Source organism: Canis aureus, chromosome 16 (assembly GCF_053574225.1).
Source record: "Canis aureus isolate CA01 chromosome 16, VMU_Caureus_v.1.0, whole genome shotgun sequence".
In the NCBI taxonomy this organism is placed as follows: domain Eukaryota; kingdom Metazoa; phylum Chordata; class Mammalia; order Carnivora; family Canidae; genus Canis; species Canis aureus.
The window spans coordinates 62,369,604-62,386,793 of NC_135626.1; the positions used below are offsets into that span (position 1 = coordinate 62,369,604).

The window sequence follows — 17,190 nt, forward strand, 5'->3', positions numbered from 1 at the left end:
CCTGCTACCTCGTCTCTATCTGCTAAGCGCCACAACCAGGGACACGGCGTGAGTCCCTGAGGTGTAAAAACTGAAATAAAGACTGGGGTGGCATTCTCAGCCATCCCGGATGGGGTGCCAGGGCCCCAGCTCGCCGTTAACGCTGTGTGGTCTTGTGGTTACAGTTCCAGGAGGGCCTGCCCTCAGGCCTCCCTGGACTCCGCAAGTGACTTCTAGAAAAGCGGGAGAACGTAGTTTTACCTGCAGGGTGATGTGGCGGGGGGGGATCACCCGGGCCCCCCATCAGTGTGCAGGACCTCCTGGGCCAAGGGGCCTCTTCTGCAGTCATGAAGCCACCACCCCGTCCTGCTGTCCGTGGCCGCCGGGGTTTCCAGCAGCTGACTGTCCACACCACGTGCCCCTTTGCTCTTGCAGGCCACAGTGAATGCCCGGCCCCAACGCATCCTCACCACGTCCTCACTCACCCAGTCGGCGCCCGCCAGTCCCACCAACAAGGGCATCCACATCCACCAGGCAGGGTAAGTGCCTGCATCTGTCTCGTGCAGGCCCCTGGTGGGAAGCCTTCACTATCTTCCTTTGCATGACGAGATGCAACAGCAGATACTTGGCCTGAGCCTGACTTCTGCCGCCAAGCAGAATTCTATAAGCAAGGGTCTGTTCCCTGCCAGCCGGTCACCAGCAGGCGGAGTCCCCTCTTAGGTCAGTGTCCACAGGCAGGAAGCAGCGAGCAGATGTGTGCCCCCACACCCTCCAGGCCCTGGCTGGTTTGCTTAGGCTGTGTGCAGCGTGCCTGGGGCCACCCTGGCTTTCCAGGGAAACGACAACTGGAACCCACAGGCAGGGCCCAGAAGGGCCATCAGCGTGGGTGGCTGGTGTCAGTCTGGAGGCATAGGGATGTGTCGGGCATGTGAGGATGTTTTGGGCCCTGAACTAGGTCGGTTGGCAGTATCTAGGTGGGTGGCGTGAGGACAGGGTATTTTGTTTGGGTAAAGCACAGCATTTCTTCCCCTACTGACAGGGGCTCCCCGCCAACATCCAGCGCCAGCAGCTCCAGCCTGACCAACGACGTGGCCAAGCAGCCAGTCAGCCGAGACCTGCCCGCGGGCCGTCCTGGTGCCCCTGGCCCCGCTGGGGTGCAGTACACGCCCCACTCTCAGCAGTTCCCCCGCACGCGGAAGATGTTTGACAAGGGCCCAGACCAGGTACCCTCGAACCCTTCCCTGGCACCCATTCTAGTGAGTGTAGGTGCTGAGCATCACATCCCTCAGTGTGAGCCAAGATTTGACACCAGGACCGGGGGGGGGGGGGGGGGGGGGCCTCCACAGCCTGCACCCCCAGCTGTGGCTCTCAGTTTGTCCCATCACGGCTGAGCAGATGTCCCAGGGTCCTCCCTTCTGGGGCCTTTTGTTGTCGGCTCACTGTTCCGGCACCTTCCATGTAGCCAAGTAAGCACATGGAGCTAATCTGCTTTCTCCCTTCGCGGCTGAGTAGCATTTTCCTCCACTGGACATGGCAGCTGCCGTGCAGAAGTGCCTGTTCCGAGTGGGTTGTTTGCTTTCTCCGCAAACATCCTGTTATTGCCACATAAGGAGCTGCAGTCTCTGCCTCAAAGCTGGAAAGAGACTCCAGGAGCGGGAGGAATTGGTGTCTTCGTTGGCCTGGCTGCTGTAAACCCATAAGCTGTGGCCTTGGCCGCTTGTCCAGACGGTGTGCCGCTCTACTGGACAAGGACGCAGTCTGGAGGGGCCATTCAGGACACGCCAAGGGAGCCAGGCTGCTGTGGAGACTGGAGCAAAAGCACATACGGTGGTAGTTTCTACACGTGCCCCTGGCCCCTCACCCGCCCTGGCTTTCAAGGCCTCCCACCGTACTGGGTGGAGCAAACATGGCCACAAGTGCCCGGTGGGAGGTTCGTCCTCCTGGCAGGACCTTGACATGGGTCCGTCAGACTGGAGCACCTGGGCATAGGGGGCGCTCACTGCCCTGGGGGCCGGGAGCCCAGGAGCCTGGCCCAGCAGAGCAGCGCGGGTTCCCACAGCAGTCGGGGGTGAGACCCTGTCACTGAGTCCCAGCTGTCAGACTTTCCACCAGGCGAGGCTCCCCTGGATAACAGGGCTCCTCTCTGACGGACGCCTTCCGTGCCCCCCCACCCCCCGTGCATCGCGGGCCTTGCCGTGCCCAGCTTCGTACAGTGATGCGAACTCCCACCCTCGCCCCCCTGGTCCCCGTAGGCCGTGCTGTGGGAAACAAATGTGTTGTCCAGTAGAGCAGCACCAAGCAGTTGAGGTCTTGATACTTGCGTGTCCCTCCCGTGCAGGAGCTACTTTGCACAGGTGGGTGCCAGGGTGCCAGCAGCCCCTGCCCTCCAGGCCATAGAGGCCTCAGGCCCTGCTGACCTCATGGCGCCTGGCCTGAGCATCCGATTTAAGAGTGACAGGCTCTGCATCCCAAGCCACTGTGGCCGGCCCCGAGGGAACCTGGTCCCCTGAGCACAGATTTGATGGCCCTCCCTGACACAGGTTCCCTGGAGCCCTGGCCATGCGTTCAGAGTCCCTGGCCACCAGGATGCAGAAGCGAGGCCAGCAGAGAAACGTTCTTAGCAGCCAGACCACTGCCTTTTGTCTCCTTGCAAGTCCTCTCGAGCTCACAAACAAGTGTGTGGAGTGTGTGACTGTTCTTCCTGTTTTCTCTCCCCCTCCCCCCGAAACGCCCCTGAAGACCACCGACGATGCAGATGATGCCGCTGGACACAGAAGCTTTGTCTCGGCCACGACACAGACTGGCTTCTGTGACTGGAGCGCCCGGTACTTCGCCCAGCCTGTCATGAAGGTAGTGTGCGCCTCCGCTCCGGGTACCAAGTGGGCCTCCCGTCTGTGCCCTCACACAGACACTGGAGTCGGTCAGAGCCCTGCCTTGGCTCCCTCCGTCCCCTCCTTCCCCAGGAGCCTCGACCTCTGGCCTGAGCTGTCTGAGCCCCCTACTCATGGCCAGACCCAGCTGGTCACTCTCGGTGGCTCCCGCCAGCCCAGCCACCGACCCTCTGGGGCTCCTGACCCGTCACATTACAGCTACTGATGGGCGCCCTAGACGGCTGTCATGGTAGCTGATGTAACAGTCAAAACAGCAAAAGGAACAGACTTCATTTACCCTCCTGTCTTCTCAAAGAAACCAAGGCAGCCTGCCCTCTCAGAGGACAACTGAATCTGTCCACTCGGCAAGGCCGCCAGGCCTGGAGACCCTCCTGGTGAGGACGGCCCGGGGCGTGGGCTCTGGCTGCTCAGCCGGAGAGCAGGCTTGTCCCGAAGACCTGCCTGCTGGGGCTAATTCCAGCGCACCCGGGCCGCTTGTGGAGCCTGGCACTCAGGTGTCCTTCTCCCCCGGCCCTGACGGGAGACGTGTCCTGTCGTGCCAGATCCAAGCCGCATGTCCAGGGGTCAGTGTGGGGCCAGCAGCGCTTTGTCCTGCTGCTCTTCTCCAGGAGTGCCGACTTTCCCATGAAGCACATTCTTAGAAAACTTTCTTCTTCTTTCGTAAAGACCATTGAAATCATGGTTTACTCTTGGTTGTGTATCAAGCTACACATCCAAGCAGTTTTCTTGAGGAGTAACCTGGACCCTTTATGACAACTCTCATCCTGCTTTTCTTTGCCCATAAAGTTGCTATTTGTTGATAAAAACACAAGGCGGTCCTTGTCCGTGCCTGAGGCAGAGGACAGAGTTCTAGTTTGCTGAGCCCCTTTGCTGACAAGGCAGACATCTCTCTTCCATTTTTGAATTGAACCCGACTCCCAGAAAACGGTTTAGCGGTAAAGTGTCAGAAGCCATGAGCAGCCGTTCCCTTCAACCTGGTAACTCGTTTGCTGAGACACCGACCCAAGGAAATGATCAGAGTCGTGGATGATCTGGGTGTTATTTATCTCATGAAATCTAGGATCCTCCTGAAGGCCCAGCACGGAGAGGAGGGCTTAACACTCAGGAAATATTTGATGCTTATTGTTTTAAAAATTAAGCTTTAAAATTGGAATCTTAAGGAAATACTCATGCTAAAACTTTTAAAAAGGGAAAAGAGCAGGACATAAATTGGCTACAGGGAGATCCCCGTTGGAAACACTGTGCACATCCGTCTGTGCCCAGAAAACGCTAAAGCAGCCGCCCCATGGCGGGTGGCGGGTGACGTGTAGGCGTGGCACCTAGCGTGTTTATCCACGGCTGTCTCCCCTGTGTTTTCCATACTAAGCACCAAGCAGCTTTACAGTCAGAACAAAAGTATGAATGCAGCAAGCGCAAGGGGCGGCCACGGCCTGTGCTGGTCTTCGGGCTTTCTGCGCCCTGCCCACTGCCACCACCCGGGCCCCTCGCTAAGAAGGGAGCAAGCGAGCGAGCAGATGCTGGAATTTGCAGCAGCTGCGGCCGTGGGCAGCAGGCCGACCCTAGAACTCTGGTCTGGTCTGCTCTGAGGGACAAGGGTTTGTCCAGGTCTGCAGGAGCTCAGTCTCCCTGACAGTCTCCTCCTCACGGGAACGAGGCCAACAGGTTAGGGCCCGGGGCCTGCCCTGCCGGGGGTTGTCTTAGGGTGATGAGCAGCTCCTTGGGCCGTCTGAGAGGCACCCGGCCCTGCCGTCCTTGGTGACAGCAGGGAGGAGGGGCATAGGTCCGCAGGCTCGTCCTCTCACCAGTGAGTGTCCTTGGCCACCTGGGGCGGGGGCAGTGGCGTCAGCCCCCGCAGGGCCGCTTCCTGAGCGCAGGCCTGAGGTTTGCTCCTGTGCTTCTCATGGGCACACCCGCACCCCACACCCCTGCCCCGTCCCTCTGTAGCTGCAGGTCAGAGGGGGACGGGGTGACACCCGGAGTGGGGATGCTGCAGGGGGCCTGGGAAGGAGGGCCCTCGCCGGTGTCACTCCCACCTGGCCCGCGGGAGGCGGTCAGGAAGTCCTGCTAACCCTCTGCCAGGCTCTCGGGTGATGGTCACTTGAAGTGACGCGCGAGGCCTCCCGGTCGGAGGTGAGCCCGTCGCGATGGCCTTTGTCCGTAGCTGCTGGTGGCGGCTAAGATGTGAGGTGGTCCGGCGCCCAAGTAACTTCTCCCTCGCGTTAACTAGAAACCATTTCTAAATGTCAGAAGAAGATGCATTTTTTTTTTTTTTTAGAAGATGCATTTTTATTTCTTTGTAATTTTTTTAAAAGTTGTTCTCCCCTGTTTTCTGGGTGCCGTTCACAGGGGCGTCCTTTTATTAAGTTAATTCATCATCTAACGACATGCGTGCAATACATGCGTTAGGAGCGTTTTTATCAGCCTGTTTCACACATAAACTAAGAACAGCTCATAGCTAGGCTTGTACCTCAGAAGTCAGAGCCCTAAACCGCCTCAGAGAGCAGAACTGTTCTCCGCGTGATGGCTCACAAGCATCCCGCAGCTCGCGCTTGGGGGGCCCGGGGACCCCACAACGTGGCGGCCAGGACGCTTTCTGTTGGCTTTTTGTCTCTTCACCGCCTGATTCTGTTCAGGTCTGCATGGCTAGAAAGAACGGTTCAGGAGGTGGCTCTCCCGTGACTGAGGAAGGAACCGTCCCCTCCCTCCGCTGGTTTACAGGGCTCGCATCTGCCTTGGAAAGACTGTTTAAAAACCGCCTGTCATGTGCTTAAAAAAAAAAAAAAAAAGATACATTGAGATTTATTCTGGCTACAAAAGTAATAGATTTTTTTCCTTCAGGTTGGCAGAGTGGAGACTGATTTTACCCAGAGGCGGGCTCTCGGGAGTGCAGGGAAATAGGAGCTCTCCGCCACTGTTGCTGGTGGTAAAACGCTAGCTTGCTGTAGAGCAGTTCACTGGTGGTTCTCGAAATCAGAAATGGCTTCGCCCTAAAATACCCACAGCCCTCTTCTGAGAAAGAGCTCCTAAAACCACCACCATATGTGCGTGTGTAATGATGTGTCCAGAGGTGCTCATTACATGATTTGTAAGAGCAAAAAGTTGAAAATAAAACAAAACAAAAAATCCATCATTAATTAGGAGGAGCGCGAGTTAAGACCACTGTGTTCGTGCGATAGAGCTGCACGGCCCCTACCGTGAGCCGCCCTGCCTGAGGACACGTGTGGAGTCCTTGTTAGCGAAGGTAGATAATCCGATGGTCCCAAATGCTCGCACAGGTGCCATGGTGCCTAGTTGTGCACGAGCACGGGAGGAGGCCTCCAGGGCCACACATCACACTGCTCATGCTGTTCCTTCTAAAGGTTTGTTTACATGTTTGTTTGAGAAAAAGAGAAAGAGAATGCAGGAGCTGGGGGAGGGGCCGAGGGAGCAGGACAAGCAGACTTCCTACTGAGCGTGGAGCCCGGCACAGCGCTCGATCTCACGGCCCCAAGATTACGACCCGAGCCAAAACCAAGAGTCGGACCCCCAGCTGACTGAGCCACCCACGCGGCCCCGTACCGTTGCTTCCAGAGGGCAGGGACTATCCTTTCTACACTATACGCGTTCAGACTGTTTGAACTTTGTAGAGAACACAACTATTAGTGTCATGATTTAGAACAGATTAAACTATAACGTTTATTTACAGAAAGAGCTTTAAAAAGAGTCAGACTGTTTTAAGACCTCATATGCCGAGTGAATGTCGGTTTAACACGCACTCAGGCCCAAGAGCAGAGTGAAGGCTTTTCTCCAGGCAGAGGGCGCGGATCCTACACCCTGACCCAACTTAAGATTGTGTGTGACCGTGCTCGGGGGTAGATGCAGAACTTGCTTAGGTCTGCACATCCAGGAAGCTGTTTTTTTTAAGTGTACTTAACTTTTTTTTTAACTCCGAAAATGAAAACGTAAAATAAAATGGAAGTCCCCCGTAATTCTCTCTCCATCTCTCTCTGTCTCTCCATCTCTCTCCCACACACACAGTTCTCTCTCCTGCCATTGGGATTATTACACACGTACAGCTTTGTGTGCTGCTTTTTGCACTTACGTGGTTATGAACATCAAACATTTTCTCATATCCTCAAATACTCTTGCACAGAAACGACTTCTCCTTTTTCTCTTCTTGTACATAAACCTCCAGGCACACAGAGCCTGAACATTGCCGTGGGCGCACCTTCACACCGGTTCACATCAGCTTAGTTTGCGGTGAGCCCGAACTGTGTCAGGAGGCCAGCCGGGGTCACACGGTCTCCAGTTCCTAAAACACAGGCCCCTGGTTCTTTCCTGGAAAGCTCGCTTGGAAACCAAACACATGTGGATTCCCCTCCGGCATCAGCAGGATGGACCAGGTGCTCGCTTTGTGATGGCAGCTGCATGAAGTGTCTGGTCGGGTGGCAGGGAGACAGCCAGCACCCTCCACTTGCTTCCACGCGGCCACGCCAGGAGGACGGGGGCTCCCACTTCCTGCCACCTGGGGGCCACTTCCGCCCCTCTGCCTGTCTTCCCACCTGCTGGCCTCATGCCAGGCGCCTGCGTGTCTTGTAAATCACCGCTGGATTGTAAACCACCGGGGCCAACAGATGTTTGGTTGTCAGCTATGTTCTTTCTCTAAAACAAACATTCCTTAAACCAAAGCGTTTAAAGAGTAAATACCTACACAAATGGGAAGAAATCACATGTTCACGGGTCGGGTGACTTCTTAACAGCAGGTCCCCAAATAGACCCACAGAGTCCACGTGAGACTGGTGAAAATCTCAGCTGCCCCTTTTTTTGCAAAAACTGACAAGCTCAGACTAAAATTCAGATGGAAATGCAGGAGTCCCAGAATAGTGCTTACGAAAAATATCATAAAGGACAAACAAAATAAACAACTCAGGCTTCCCGTTTTCAAACCTTGCTACATAGTTGCAGGAATGGGGACAGTGTGGTGCTGTCTCAAGGGCAGGTACGCAGGAGCACCTGGGTGGCTCAGTGGTTGAGCGTCTGCCTTCGGTTCAGGGCATGATCCCGGTGTCCCAGGATCAAGTCCCGCATCCAGCTCCCTGCGTGGAGCCAGCTTCTCCCTCTGCCTGTGTCTCTGCCTCTCTCTCTGTGTCTCTCATAAATAAATACTTACATACATACAAGACCCAAATGCTGAAAAATACAAAACAGCGATGAAACAAATTGGCAGAGACCTAGTGCATGGAAGGCGCACTCCTGGGCCAGAGGGCTCAGTGACGTGCGGGTGTCAGGAGCCCCTAACCTGGGCACAGGTCAATGCCGTCCCACCGAACACCCCAACAGGTTTGTTTTCATCAACAACCCTGTTGTAAAGTTTATGGGAAGAAGCTAAGAAACTAAAATAACCAAAGAAGTTTTGTCACAGAGCTCAGTTGGAGGACTCGCACCGTGTGATCTCAAGAGTCACTGTGACATCAGTCATGAGTGGAATGGGGAGGGCAGACACAGGGACCAGTGGGGCCGAACGGAGCCCCGCAATGGAGCCATGGTGCATCCCACCGATCTTCCACAAAGCTACGGGCGGGGGTGGTCTTTCCAGCAAGTGTCATTGCAGTGACTGGACATCGGTTTGCCCAGAAAAAGAACATCACTCCATCTCCCACACCATATTCAGAAACCAACTCGAAGAGCATCGCCTTGTGCTATGGAAACTTCTGGAAGCCCCCACTGGCCTGTTAGGCAGTGTTTCCTTGAGAAGCACAAAAAGAACAAGCCACACATGAAAAAAAAAATGGTACATGGGTTTCATCACATTAACTGCTTTTTGAACGTCGGTGTTAAAATCATGAAAACATAAGCCACAGCCTGGAGAAGAATATTGTAAAATATGTATCTGGTAAAGTTCCGGCATTGAAAGCACAAAGAGCCCCCAAAACTCCGTACGAGGACAGCCCCAGTGGCCAGTGGTTCAGTGCTACCTTCAGCCCAGGGCGTGATCCTGTGATCCTGGGGTCCTGGGATCGAGTCCCACGTCGAGCTCCCTGCATGGAGCCTGCTTCTCCCTCTGCCTGTGTCTCTGCCTCTCTCTACGTATCTCTCGTGAATAAATAAATAAAATCTTAAAAAAAAAAAAAAAACCTCCATACAGAAGGAAATAAGGCAATTTCAAACAACCGACAGAAGGGGGGCACAGATGTTTTCCCAAAAAGGTGTGTGGACAGCAAAGGAGCCCTGAGAAGGTGTGTGGCCCTAAGGCGGGTGGCCACAACCACAGGAGACAGCCAGCACGCTTCCATATGATGCTCACGTCTCAGATCTGTCGATCCCACGTGCTGACAGTGGGCGCAGAGCAGCTGACACTCGTCCCTTGTGCAGACGATGAGTATCCCAAACGCTCTGGAGACATCTGGCTGTTTCCTACAAGATGGACACACGTGATACAACCCAACACTCTAGACGGATATTCACCGGGGAAAAATGAAAACCCTCGTGTGTGTATCAATGGTGGCTTTGTTCATAATCACGACAAGTAGACAGAAGCCAGGTGTCCTGCACCTGATGCCTGAACTGTGATGGGGTCATAGAAAGAAATACCAGTCAGGGAAGCCCAGGTGGCTCAGTGGTTGAGCGTCTGCCTTCAGCCCAGGGTGTGACTCCGGGGTCCCAGGATGGAGTCCCACATCAGGCTCCCCTCAGGGAACCTGCTTCTCCCTCTGCCTGGGTCTCTGCTTCTCTCTGTGTCTCTCAGGAATAAATAAATAAAATATTAAAAGAAACGAAGAAATGGCAGTCCTCTGAGAAGGTTTTCCAAAGGAACAGATACACAACACGGATGAACCTCGAGTGCGTTGTGCTTAGTGAAGAAGCCAGACGCCAGGGCTGCACACCGTGAGACCCATTTGCCCAGCATTCCACGAAAGCCAAAACAGAACGCCTGGGCGGAGGGAGGCCGACCGCCAAGGGGCACGGAGCAGAGCCGGGCTCTGTTGTCCACCAGGCAGCCTGAGCGGGAAGGTGTTGCATGGGGACTCTGCCGCCATTGACCTGACACCTGGCAGGAAGTGTAGTCAGATGGCGAAGGTGCCCGTGTCTGGGCCTCATGCACACAGGACAGCCCGACCCTCTCCTCTGAGTTTCTGCTGTCAGTGGCCACAGGACGGGGCCGCAGAGCAGGAGCGCAGTGTCGCATCCGCCACTTCTCTGCGTCAGAGCGACTTCTTGTTTGTGGCGGGGTAGGGTGGCTTGTCACAACGGGAAAAATCACACAACTGTCGGGGTGAAAAGCAGGTCCAGAGGCACGTGATGGTGTCATCAGAACAGGCCTGGTTTCTGGGTGGAAACAGAGCTCAGGTCCGAGTGCTTAGCATCAAGGTAATGCATCTTTCCCAGGGTCTGTCTCCCCGTTTGCTGTTGGGGGGCCCACTGGTCCTTGCCCCCAGTTGCTCCAGGGACAGGCCAGGCCTAGGGCCCCAGGCCCCCCATCTCTGGGAGGCTTCTGGGGCGTTGGTTTCTGTGTGGGAGCCTGGAGGTGCCGGGGCTGATGTCACGGCCCTCGTCACCCACGCTGTCCCTGCCGCTCTCCCATCCTGCTGGCTCTTCCCGGTGATCCTTGGCAGACTGTCCCCAGACAGATGCCCGCAGGTCCCTGGGTGAGCTCTGCATGCCCGTGGGGGCAGGCACCGTGGACGCCGCCCCGGGAGCAGCACACTGCTCTCAGAAGAGCACGGAGCAGCCCCCGGCCGAGGCGGGGCGGCCCGACCACCTCCACGGGTTGGGCTGCTGTGAGTCCCTCACGTCCCGGCCACACACCTTCTTACCTATCACCGCCGCTGCCTCGTGTCCTGTGGAGCCCTCGGGTCGGGCCCTGGGGTGCGCGTGTCCGGGGACTCTGTGCGTGTCCTGCCCCCCCGCCCCCCGCCCAGGGCGCCCTCTGCACTTCCTCCTGCACGTGCCTTCCACCTGTTTGTCTCGGGTGTTCTTTTTGCTGCACGACAGCACTGACCGTTGGTCTTGTCTTCTCTAATGAAAGCTCCGGGTTGTCACAAGCATACCGGCCTCAGAAACCTGCGGTCTACCCTGCCTGCCCCTGGGGGGTTATTTCCAAATCACCAAACGTGCTGCGGAGGCAGACACCGTCCCTTCATGTCTCCGCCGTGTTTGGATGTCCTTGTTGCGGCTGCTTCTGTTCTGTTAGGTGTGGGGTTGTGATTTCTAGGGGAAAGGGGAAGGAGCAGAGCAGGGAAATGCTGGCGACAGACCTGCAGGCCCCAGACGTGAGGGGCGCGGTTTGTGTCTGATTGTGATCAGATGGTCCGGGGCCCCGTGGGGGCGGGGGGCTCTGCTGTGCCCACTTTCGCGGCCTGCCTGCACACGACATCCTGCATGCGGCCACGCACGCTGCCTGTCATCCAGTGGGTTCTCCGGCAGGGGACACGGTGTGCAAACATGGAGTGTGGGCTGTCCGTGCCCGCGCGCTCTCCACTCGCTGACCACAGGCCGGCTGCTCGGCTCCGCCAGGAGCGAGTAGGGTGGCTTCTCATGTTTGGCTTCTGTCATACTTCAGGACGTCACAACCCCGGGTTTTCGAGCAGGGAGTCCCAGTCCATCTGGTTTACTTGATGACGTGTGAGGATTAAGGAAGTATGTCTTTATTGCACATGCAGACGTCATTCCTGGCTTCTTCTCGGCCAGGGGCAGGCCTCTCCTGGGCGCCCACGCGAGCACACAGGGCCTTCCTGCTCCAGGGACACAGCGGCCAGTTTGCAAAGGGGACGTGAGCTCAGTCTCTGAAGTGCGCTTGGCGGCGAGGGAGCTGGGCTCCCAGGTGCTTGTCCGGGCTGCGCAGACTCTCAGTTGAGCTGCTTCCTGACCATGCAGCCTGGGGTCCGGCCGGCTCCACCCCAGGCCGTGTCCGGTCAGGCCACACAGGGCCTCAAGCCCGGGCCCTTGTGTCGCTGTCCTGCGCCCCTTTCTCTTCAAGAGAAGCCCCAGTTCGCTGACGTCAGAGAGAATAAAGTCCCTGAGCTCGCCCACCTGCTTCTGAGCTTGCCTCTTCGACGTGCACAGCGTCAGCCTCCTGCCAGCCCGGCTCGGCCCGTAGGCCCCTCCCGAATCCCGCCGGCCCCTCATCCCTGAAGCCTGTGCCTCCCGGAGCTCCTCGTCTGCTTTGGAAGTGGCCACCCTGCTGCCCCCATCAGGGCACTGGGCTCCTAGGAGCGGGATGGCACACTGCCCTCCCCTGCCGTCGTGCCGCCTGCCGCCCGCCTCCCTGACAGGCGGCTGGCCCCTCAGCCCCCAGACCACCGTGGGAGGGAGCCCGGGCGCGCTCTGCCAGCAGGGCAGTGGTGCCCTGGCCAGACCCAAGAACCCAAATTCTTTTGGGAACAAAAGGCACGTGTTGTGGTGTCCCTGTGCGTGTAAAAGTCACGTTCACCCTACACCGCAGTCCGCTAAGCGCACAGTAGTAGCACCGTGTCTGAGAAAACGACCCGTAGACCATACATAACAAGTCTGTCATTGCTGGAAAATGCTACCCATCGCCTGGGCTTTCAGAGGCGTCCTCACAGACCCCAGGTCACGCGAACAAATGTGCTGATAATGAACAGCGTGGGGTGTGTGAGAGTCACCAACACGTGAGCAGACACTAAGTGCGCCGGCGCCGTTGGGACGATGGTGCCCGCGGGCGTGCCGGGCACGGGGTGACCGCAGACCTCCCGTTGGGGAGAAACGCAGCATCTGCGAGTCACGGTAAGACGAGGTGGCTGCACCTGCCTGTTCTGGCCAAACCTCATGCGGTGTTTTTATTGTTGAAGATCCCAGAAGAACACGACCTGGAGAGTCAGATCCGCAAGGAACGAGAGTGGCGATTTCTCCGCAACACACGCGTCCGACAGCAGGCGCGCCAGCTCATCCAGAAGGGTAAGCCGCCCGGGGCCGGTGGGGACAGGGCCTCCGCGGGGGCTGGCGGGGTGCGGGTGGGGTGCGGGCTCCCCTCGAGGAACAGTGGGGTCGTGGGGGGCTGAGGCCAGGGGCGCACCCTGGGCCACAGGAGCCCCGAGCCCTGGGCCACTCTCTCCAAGGGAAGCCGGCTGGCTGGCGGCCTCTCAGGAGCATGGCTTGTGCATCTTGCCATTTCCGGGGGGAAGGAGCAAGGCACCCCCACCCCCAGCCCTGCACTCTCCCCGGGGACATGGGACAAACACAGGGCCCTGCCTGTGTCCACTGGCCCCTGCGTGTCCCCAGGATCACCACCCTCGTCAACCAGACCTGTGTTTCAGTCACGTTTTACCAAACCTTTTAGCACATTTGCCAGGAGATGCCAATCCGCTCCATCTGCCGGGCCCCAGCCTCCCCCGTGCTGAAGCAGCCACAGAGGGGCTGCCGGCGGGGCACGGGGAGGGATAGGACAAGGTCAGGGACGGGCTCGCCAGGCAGCCCCGCTCCGCCCCCTCCCTCTCTAGGGCACAGGCAGGTGGGAGGCACTTGCATCTTCTGAGGAGCCAGCGCGCCCTCGTCACCGGGCCGACCAGACGGTGGACGGATGCGGCCCAGAGTCCCGCGCACGGGGAAGTCGTTCTCCCGACTTACGGTTTTGACCTTGCGCCCCTGTCCTCTCAAACTGTGACGATTGCTCTGCTTGCTTTTTCAAGTCGGCGGGGAAAGGCCCAGGCGACAGGCTGTCACCCAGACACGCTTGGCTGGACGGCCACCCTGGCGCACCCTGGGCCCCGAGCACACCGGCAGCCGCTCTGGAGGCCGTCGCGCGCAGCTGCCTCTGTCCGGCGCTCCCCGGAGCCACCCTGGGGCCACGTAGCCTTTAGCGTGTGTAGTCGTTTCTGCTGAAAGCGAGTCGTGGCTGTGTGCGACTCTGTGCCTTGGTGCAGGGGCTGCGGCCCCACGGCGCCCTCGGCGAGGAGACAGCGGAGCCTCCAGGGCCTGATAGGTGCTCCCGGCATTAGGGCATCGGGAGGCCATGGCTCCTCGGGACCCTGGTTCTATGGGGAAGCCCAGTCGCAGGTTTGGCATCTGAGGGCAGAGTGGCCCCCACGGCGATGTCACACCCAGGACAGGGGGCGAGACTCAAGACACAACCACGTTCTCTAGGCAAAAACAAAGGGCTATGTGTAAAGCAGGCTCCGGTTCTCCTCTCCATCTTCGTGCGACAGACGCCTCGTTGGTAGAACAGTCAGGGGGCTCCTGGATCAGCCGCCGGAGACGTCGGCCAGGGGACTTGGAGAGGGAGAGGTCGTGCGGTGGACCCGGCCACCAGAGCAGGGGACACGGCGCTCGCTCAGCCCCCCGCGCCCCCCTGCAGCCCGCATGCGGCGATCCGAGTGCCTGTGTGGTGATGAGCAAGCGGCCTGGTGCCCGTAGATTAGCGAGGTGACCGGACCGGGAGGTGCCCAGCCTCGCCCCAGCGACTGCGGCCACCAGGACCAGTGCTGTCACACGCGTGCATGCACCCTGACTCGGGAGCCGGGGTCCCCGGGTCTCCCAGCGCCCGAGGTCTGGGCCCCTCCGGCCACAACGTGCCCCCACCGTGAACACAGCCGCTGCGGCCCTTTGGCAGCCCTTGCTCAGACTCCGACCTTGTTACCAGGTGGTTTTCAGTGTCAGCTGTTTTCCCACGGTGGGGGCGGAGGACCCACGTCACCGTGAGGCGGGTGCCAGCACCCTCCAGGGGACCCCCACGCGGCCCTGGCCGCTCAGCCATGGATTAGTCGCCAGAAGCGCATCTAACCCTGTCTTGACCTCTTGGCCTCTTTAGCCTCTTTTTATCGTTTCTCTAAAACAAACTCCTCCAAAGCCCCGTGGGGCTTCTTTCCCGGTGCTGGTGGTTGGGGCCCGGTGTGTCAGCCCCCACTCGGCGCCCTGTGTCTGTGGTGATGAGGGACCCCTTCCCGAGAGGCCCACCAGGACCATGGCCGCGGGCGCGGAGTCTCCTTCCTCCAGAAACTGCCGCCCCATCGCCCTTCGAGCTCGTGCGTGCAGCCTTGCACGTAGTTGATGAGGACCGACTGAAGACTTGCCCCGTGCCCGCCTCCTGCTGGGAGCTCGTGGCGCCCTGTGGTCAGGGAGCCAGGCCCTCGTCCGGCCGCTGCCCTATGTGTCCCTTCTGGCCTCCCGGGTCCCCAGACAGGAGGTGCAGCTTCGGCCTTGGTAGCGCGACAGCGTCCCGGGCCTGTACGCGGCGGCCCATGGTTATGTCTCTCTCTGTGCAGGTATCGCAAAACTGGACGACCAGATATTTCTGAACAGGAACCCCGGCGTCCCCTCCGTGGTCAAGTTCCACCCCTTTACGCCATGTGTGGCCGTGGCTGATAAAGACAGCATCTGGTACGCCGAGCGCTTGTGGCGCTTGCATCTCAGCTGGTAACAGGCACCCAGTGGCATGTGCCACAGTCGCCGCGTGGCCGCCTCTCTCTACGAGCCCTCTGGGGGGGTCGCAGCAGCGGGGCTCATGAACACGCGGAGAAACGGACAGGGTGGTGGTGGGAGCTTCTGGCGCCTGCGCACACTGTGGGCTCCTCAGAACTGCACTGTGATGGAGACATGGGCGCCAGGGGTTCAGTCCTGCTACTGCCTGCAAAGAAACCTGACAGTGAGACACCGAGTCTATGACTAGCCTTGCCTTGCCCTGTGTCACGGAGAAGGTCCCCACTCACAAGGGAGGCGGTCGGGGTGTCCTTACCTGTTTCCTATTCCTCTTGCCTTTATTGTGGCAAAATGCACACAAAACTTTGCGTCTTCACAGTGTCAGTGCACAGGCGGGGGGCATGGGCGCCCTCACCATCTTGTAAAACTGAAACTCTGTCCCCATTCGTCACTGACCCTGCCGTCCCGCCGTCCTGCCATCTGTCTGCAACACCCAACACGGCCCGTTTGTGCAGCGCTGGGGCCTCTGTATTGGTCTGGGCCCCAGTCATTATTGTGGCCGCCGCCACCCCCCACCCCGTTGGTGGCTGTGGGCGTGGGCAGACGTGTCTCGCATCTCCGCGCCCAGGAGCAGGACCCCGGGCCTCAGGGCGCCCCCATGCCAGCGCCCGGCAGCCGTGCTCGCAGGCTGTTTGTGTGCACGTGCCGGGGCTCGTGGCTGCCACGGGTCCGTGTGGCCATCCCAGCAGGGGCCGGGGTGGGAACCGCCCTGTGGCTTCCGTGACCGTTCCCCTGACAACAGACCTTCTCTCTCCTCTGAAGTTTCTGGGACTGGGAGAAGGGGGAGAAGCTGGATTACTTCCACAACGGGAACCCCCGGTACACCAGGGTCACCGCCATGGAGTACCTCAACGGCCAGGACTGCTCGCTGCTGCTCACAGCCACGGGTGAGTGCGCTTCACGGGGACCCCACACGGGTGCAGACGCAGCCTTGTTAGACCCTGGTGGTTGCGGCGAAGGGCACTGCTCGTGGTGACGGTCACCACCCCGAGGCAGGAGTTTTCCCGGGGGACACCCAGTGACAGTGCCGGGTGACCCTGACCAGGACAGGCCCGCAGCCTCGGCCCTCGTGGCCCCTGAGACGCTCTCGGAGGCGAGGCCTGGGGGGTCCCGGAGCACCGCGGGCGGGGAGGCAGGCCCACCTCGGCTCCCGCGGGTTCCCGCCGCCACCGCGTCCAGCTCCTCCTCGGGCCTGACGCCTGCCTCCCGGAGGGCTGCTGCCCCCGCAGGGCCTCACCCGCGTTCTGGGCCCGAAACGTCTCCACCTCGCGCCCCCCCAAAAGCTTCCCAGTGAGCCACCCTGGGGAACAGCCGCCTCCTTTAGCTGTTTAAGGACACATCCCTGCTGTTTGTGGGTGACCAGGAGTCACCGTGGGACCGACTGCACCTCCTTCACGGATAAGAGGCCCAGGGTGGGGCGGGCGGGGATAGGGGAGAGGGCAGGGGGGGCGCACGAGGCTGGGGGGGCAAGGTATACGTCCAGGCTCACTCCCGTCCTGTCCCTGTTCTCCCCTGCCCTGGTCTGCCCCACCCTGTCCCACCCCTCCCCGGCCTACGTTAGGCCTGAGCCTCTGAGTCATGGACGTAGCAAGCTGACTACAGTGAGAACGCTGCCGCCCCGTCCTTCGGGGTGTTTCTGGCCCCGCGGTGAAGGGTCCTGCTGGGGCCTCCCTCCCAGGCGGGGCCTCCACACACCAGGTGGAGGCACCCACAGCAGATCCTTCTGCCTCAGGCCTCAGGGTGCAGGAGTGGAGGAGCGTGGGGCGGCCGTGGGGAGTTGGGGTGGCTCAGCGGAGTCAGAGGGCAGGTGCCCCCAAGCACCCTGAGAGCTATGGGTAGGGAGAGGGTGATTTCCGGGCACAGGGTGCACAGGAGTGGTCGTGGGGGTCCCGTCGGAGGAGCAGCATAC

The 17,190-nt window shown here is 59.3% G+C and overlaps 1 protein-coding gene across 4 annotated transcripts in view; it reads left to right on the forward strand.

Moving 5' to 3' along the window:
* Positions 1 to 17,190, forward strand: part of RPTOR (regulatory associated protein of MTOR complex 1) — a 333,774-nt gene that overhangs the window by 300,054 nt on the left and 16,530 nt on the right. For all 4 annotated transcript variants that reach the window (XM_077854547.1, XM_077854548.1, XM_077854546.1 and 1 more), the window contains 6 exons: positions 415 to 518; positions 1,019 to 1,202; positions 2,719 to 2,829; positions 12,659 to 12,764; positions 15,068 to 15,182; positions 16,044 to 16,168. In XM_077854547.1, coding sequence (XP_077710673.1) covers positions 415 to 518; positions 1,019 to 1,202; positions 2,719 to 2,829; positions 12,659 to 12,764; positions 15,068 to 15,182; positions 16,044 to 16,168 — 745 coding nt within the window. The remainder of the gene's footprint in view (positions 1 to 414; positions 519 to 1,018; positions 1,203 to 2,718; positions 2,830 to 12,658; positions 12,765 to 15,067; positions 15,183 to 16,043; positions 16,169 to 17,190) is intronic.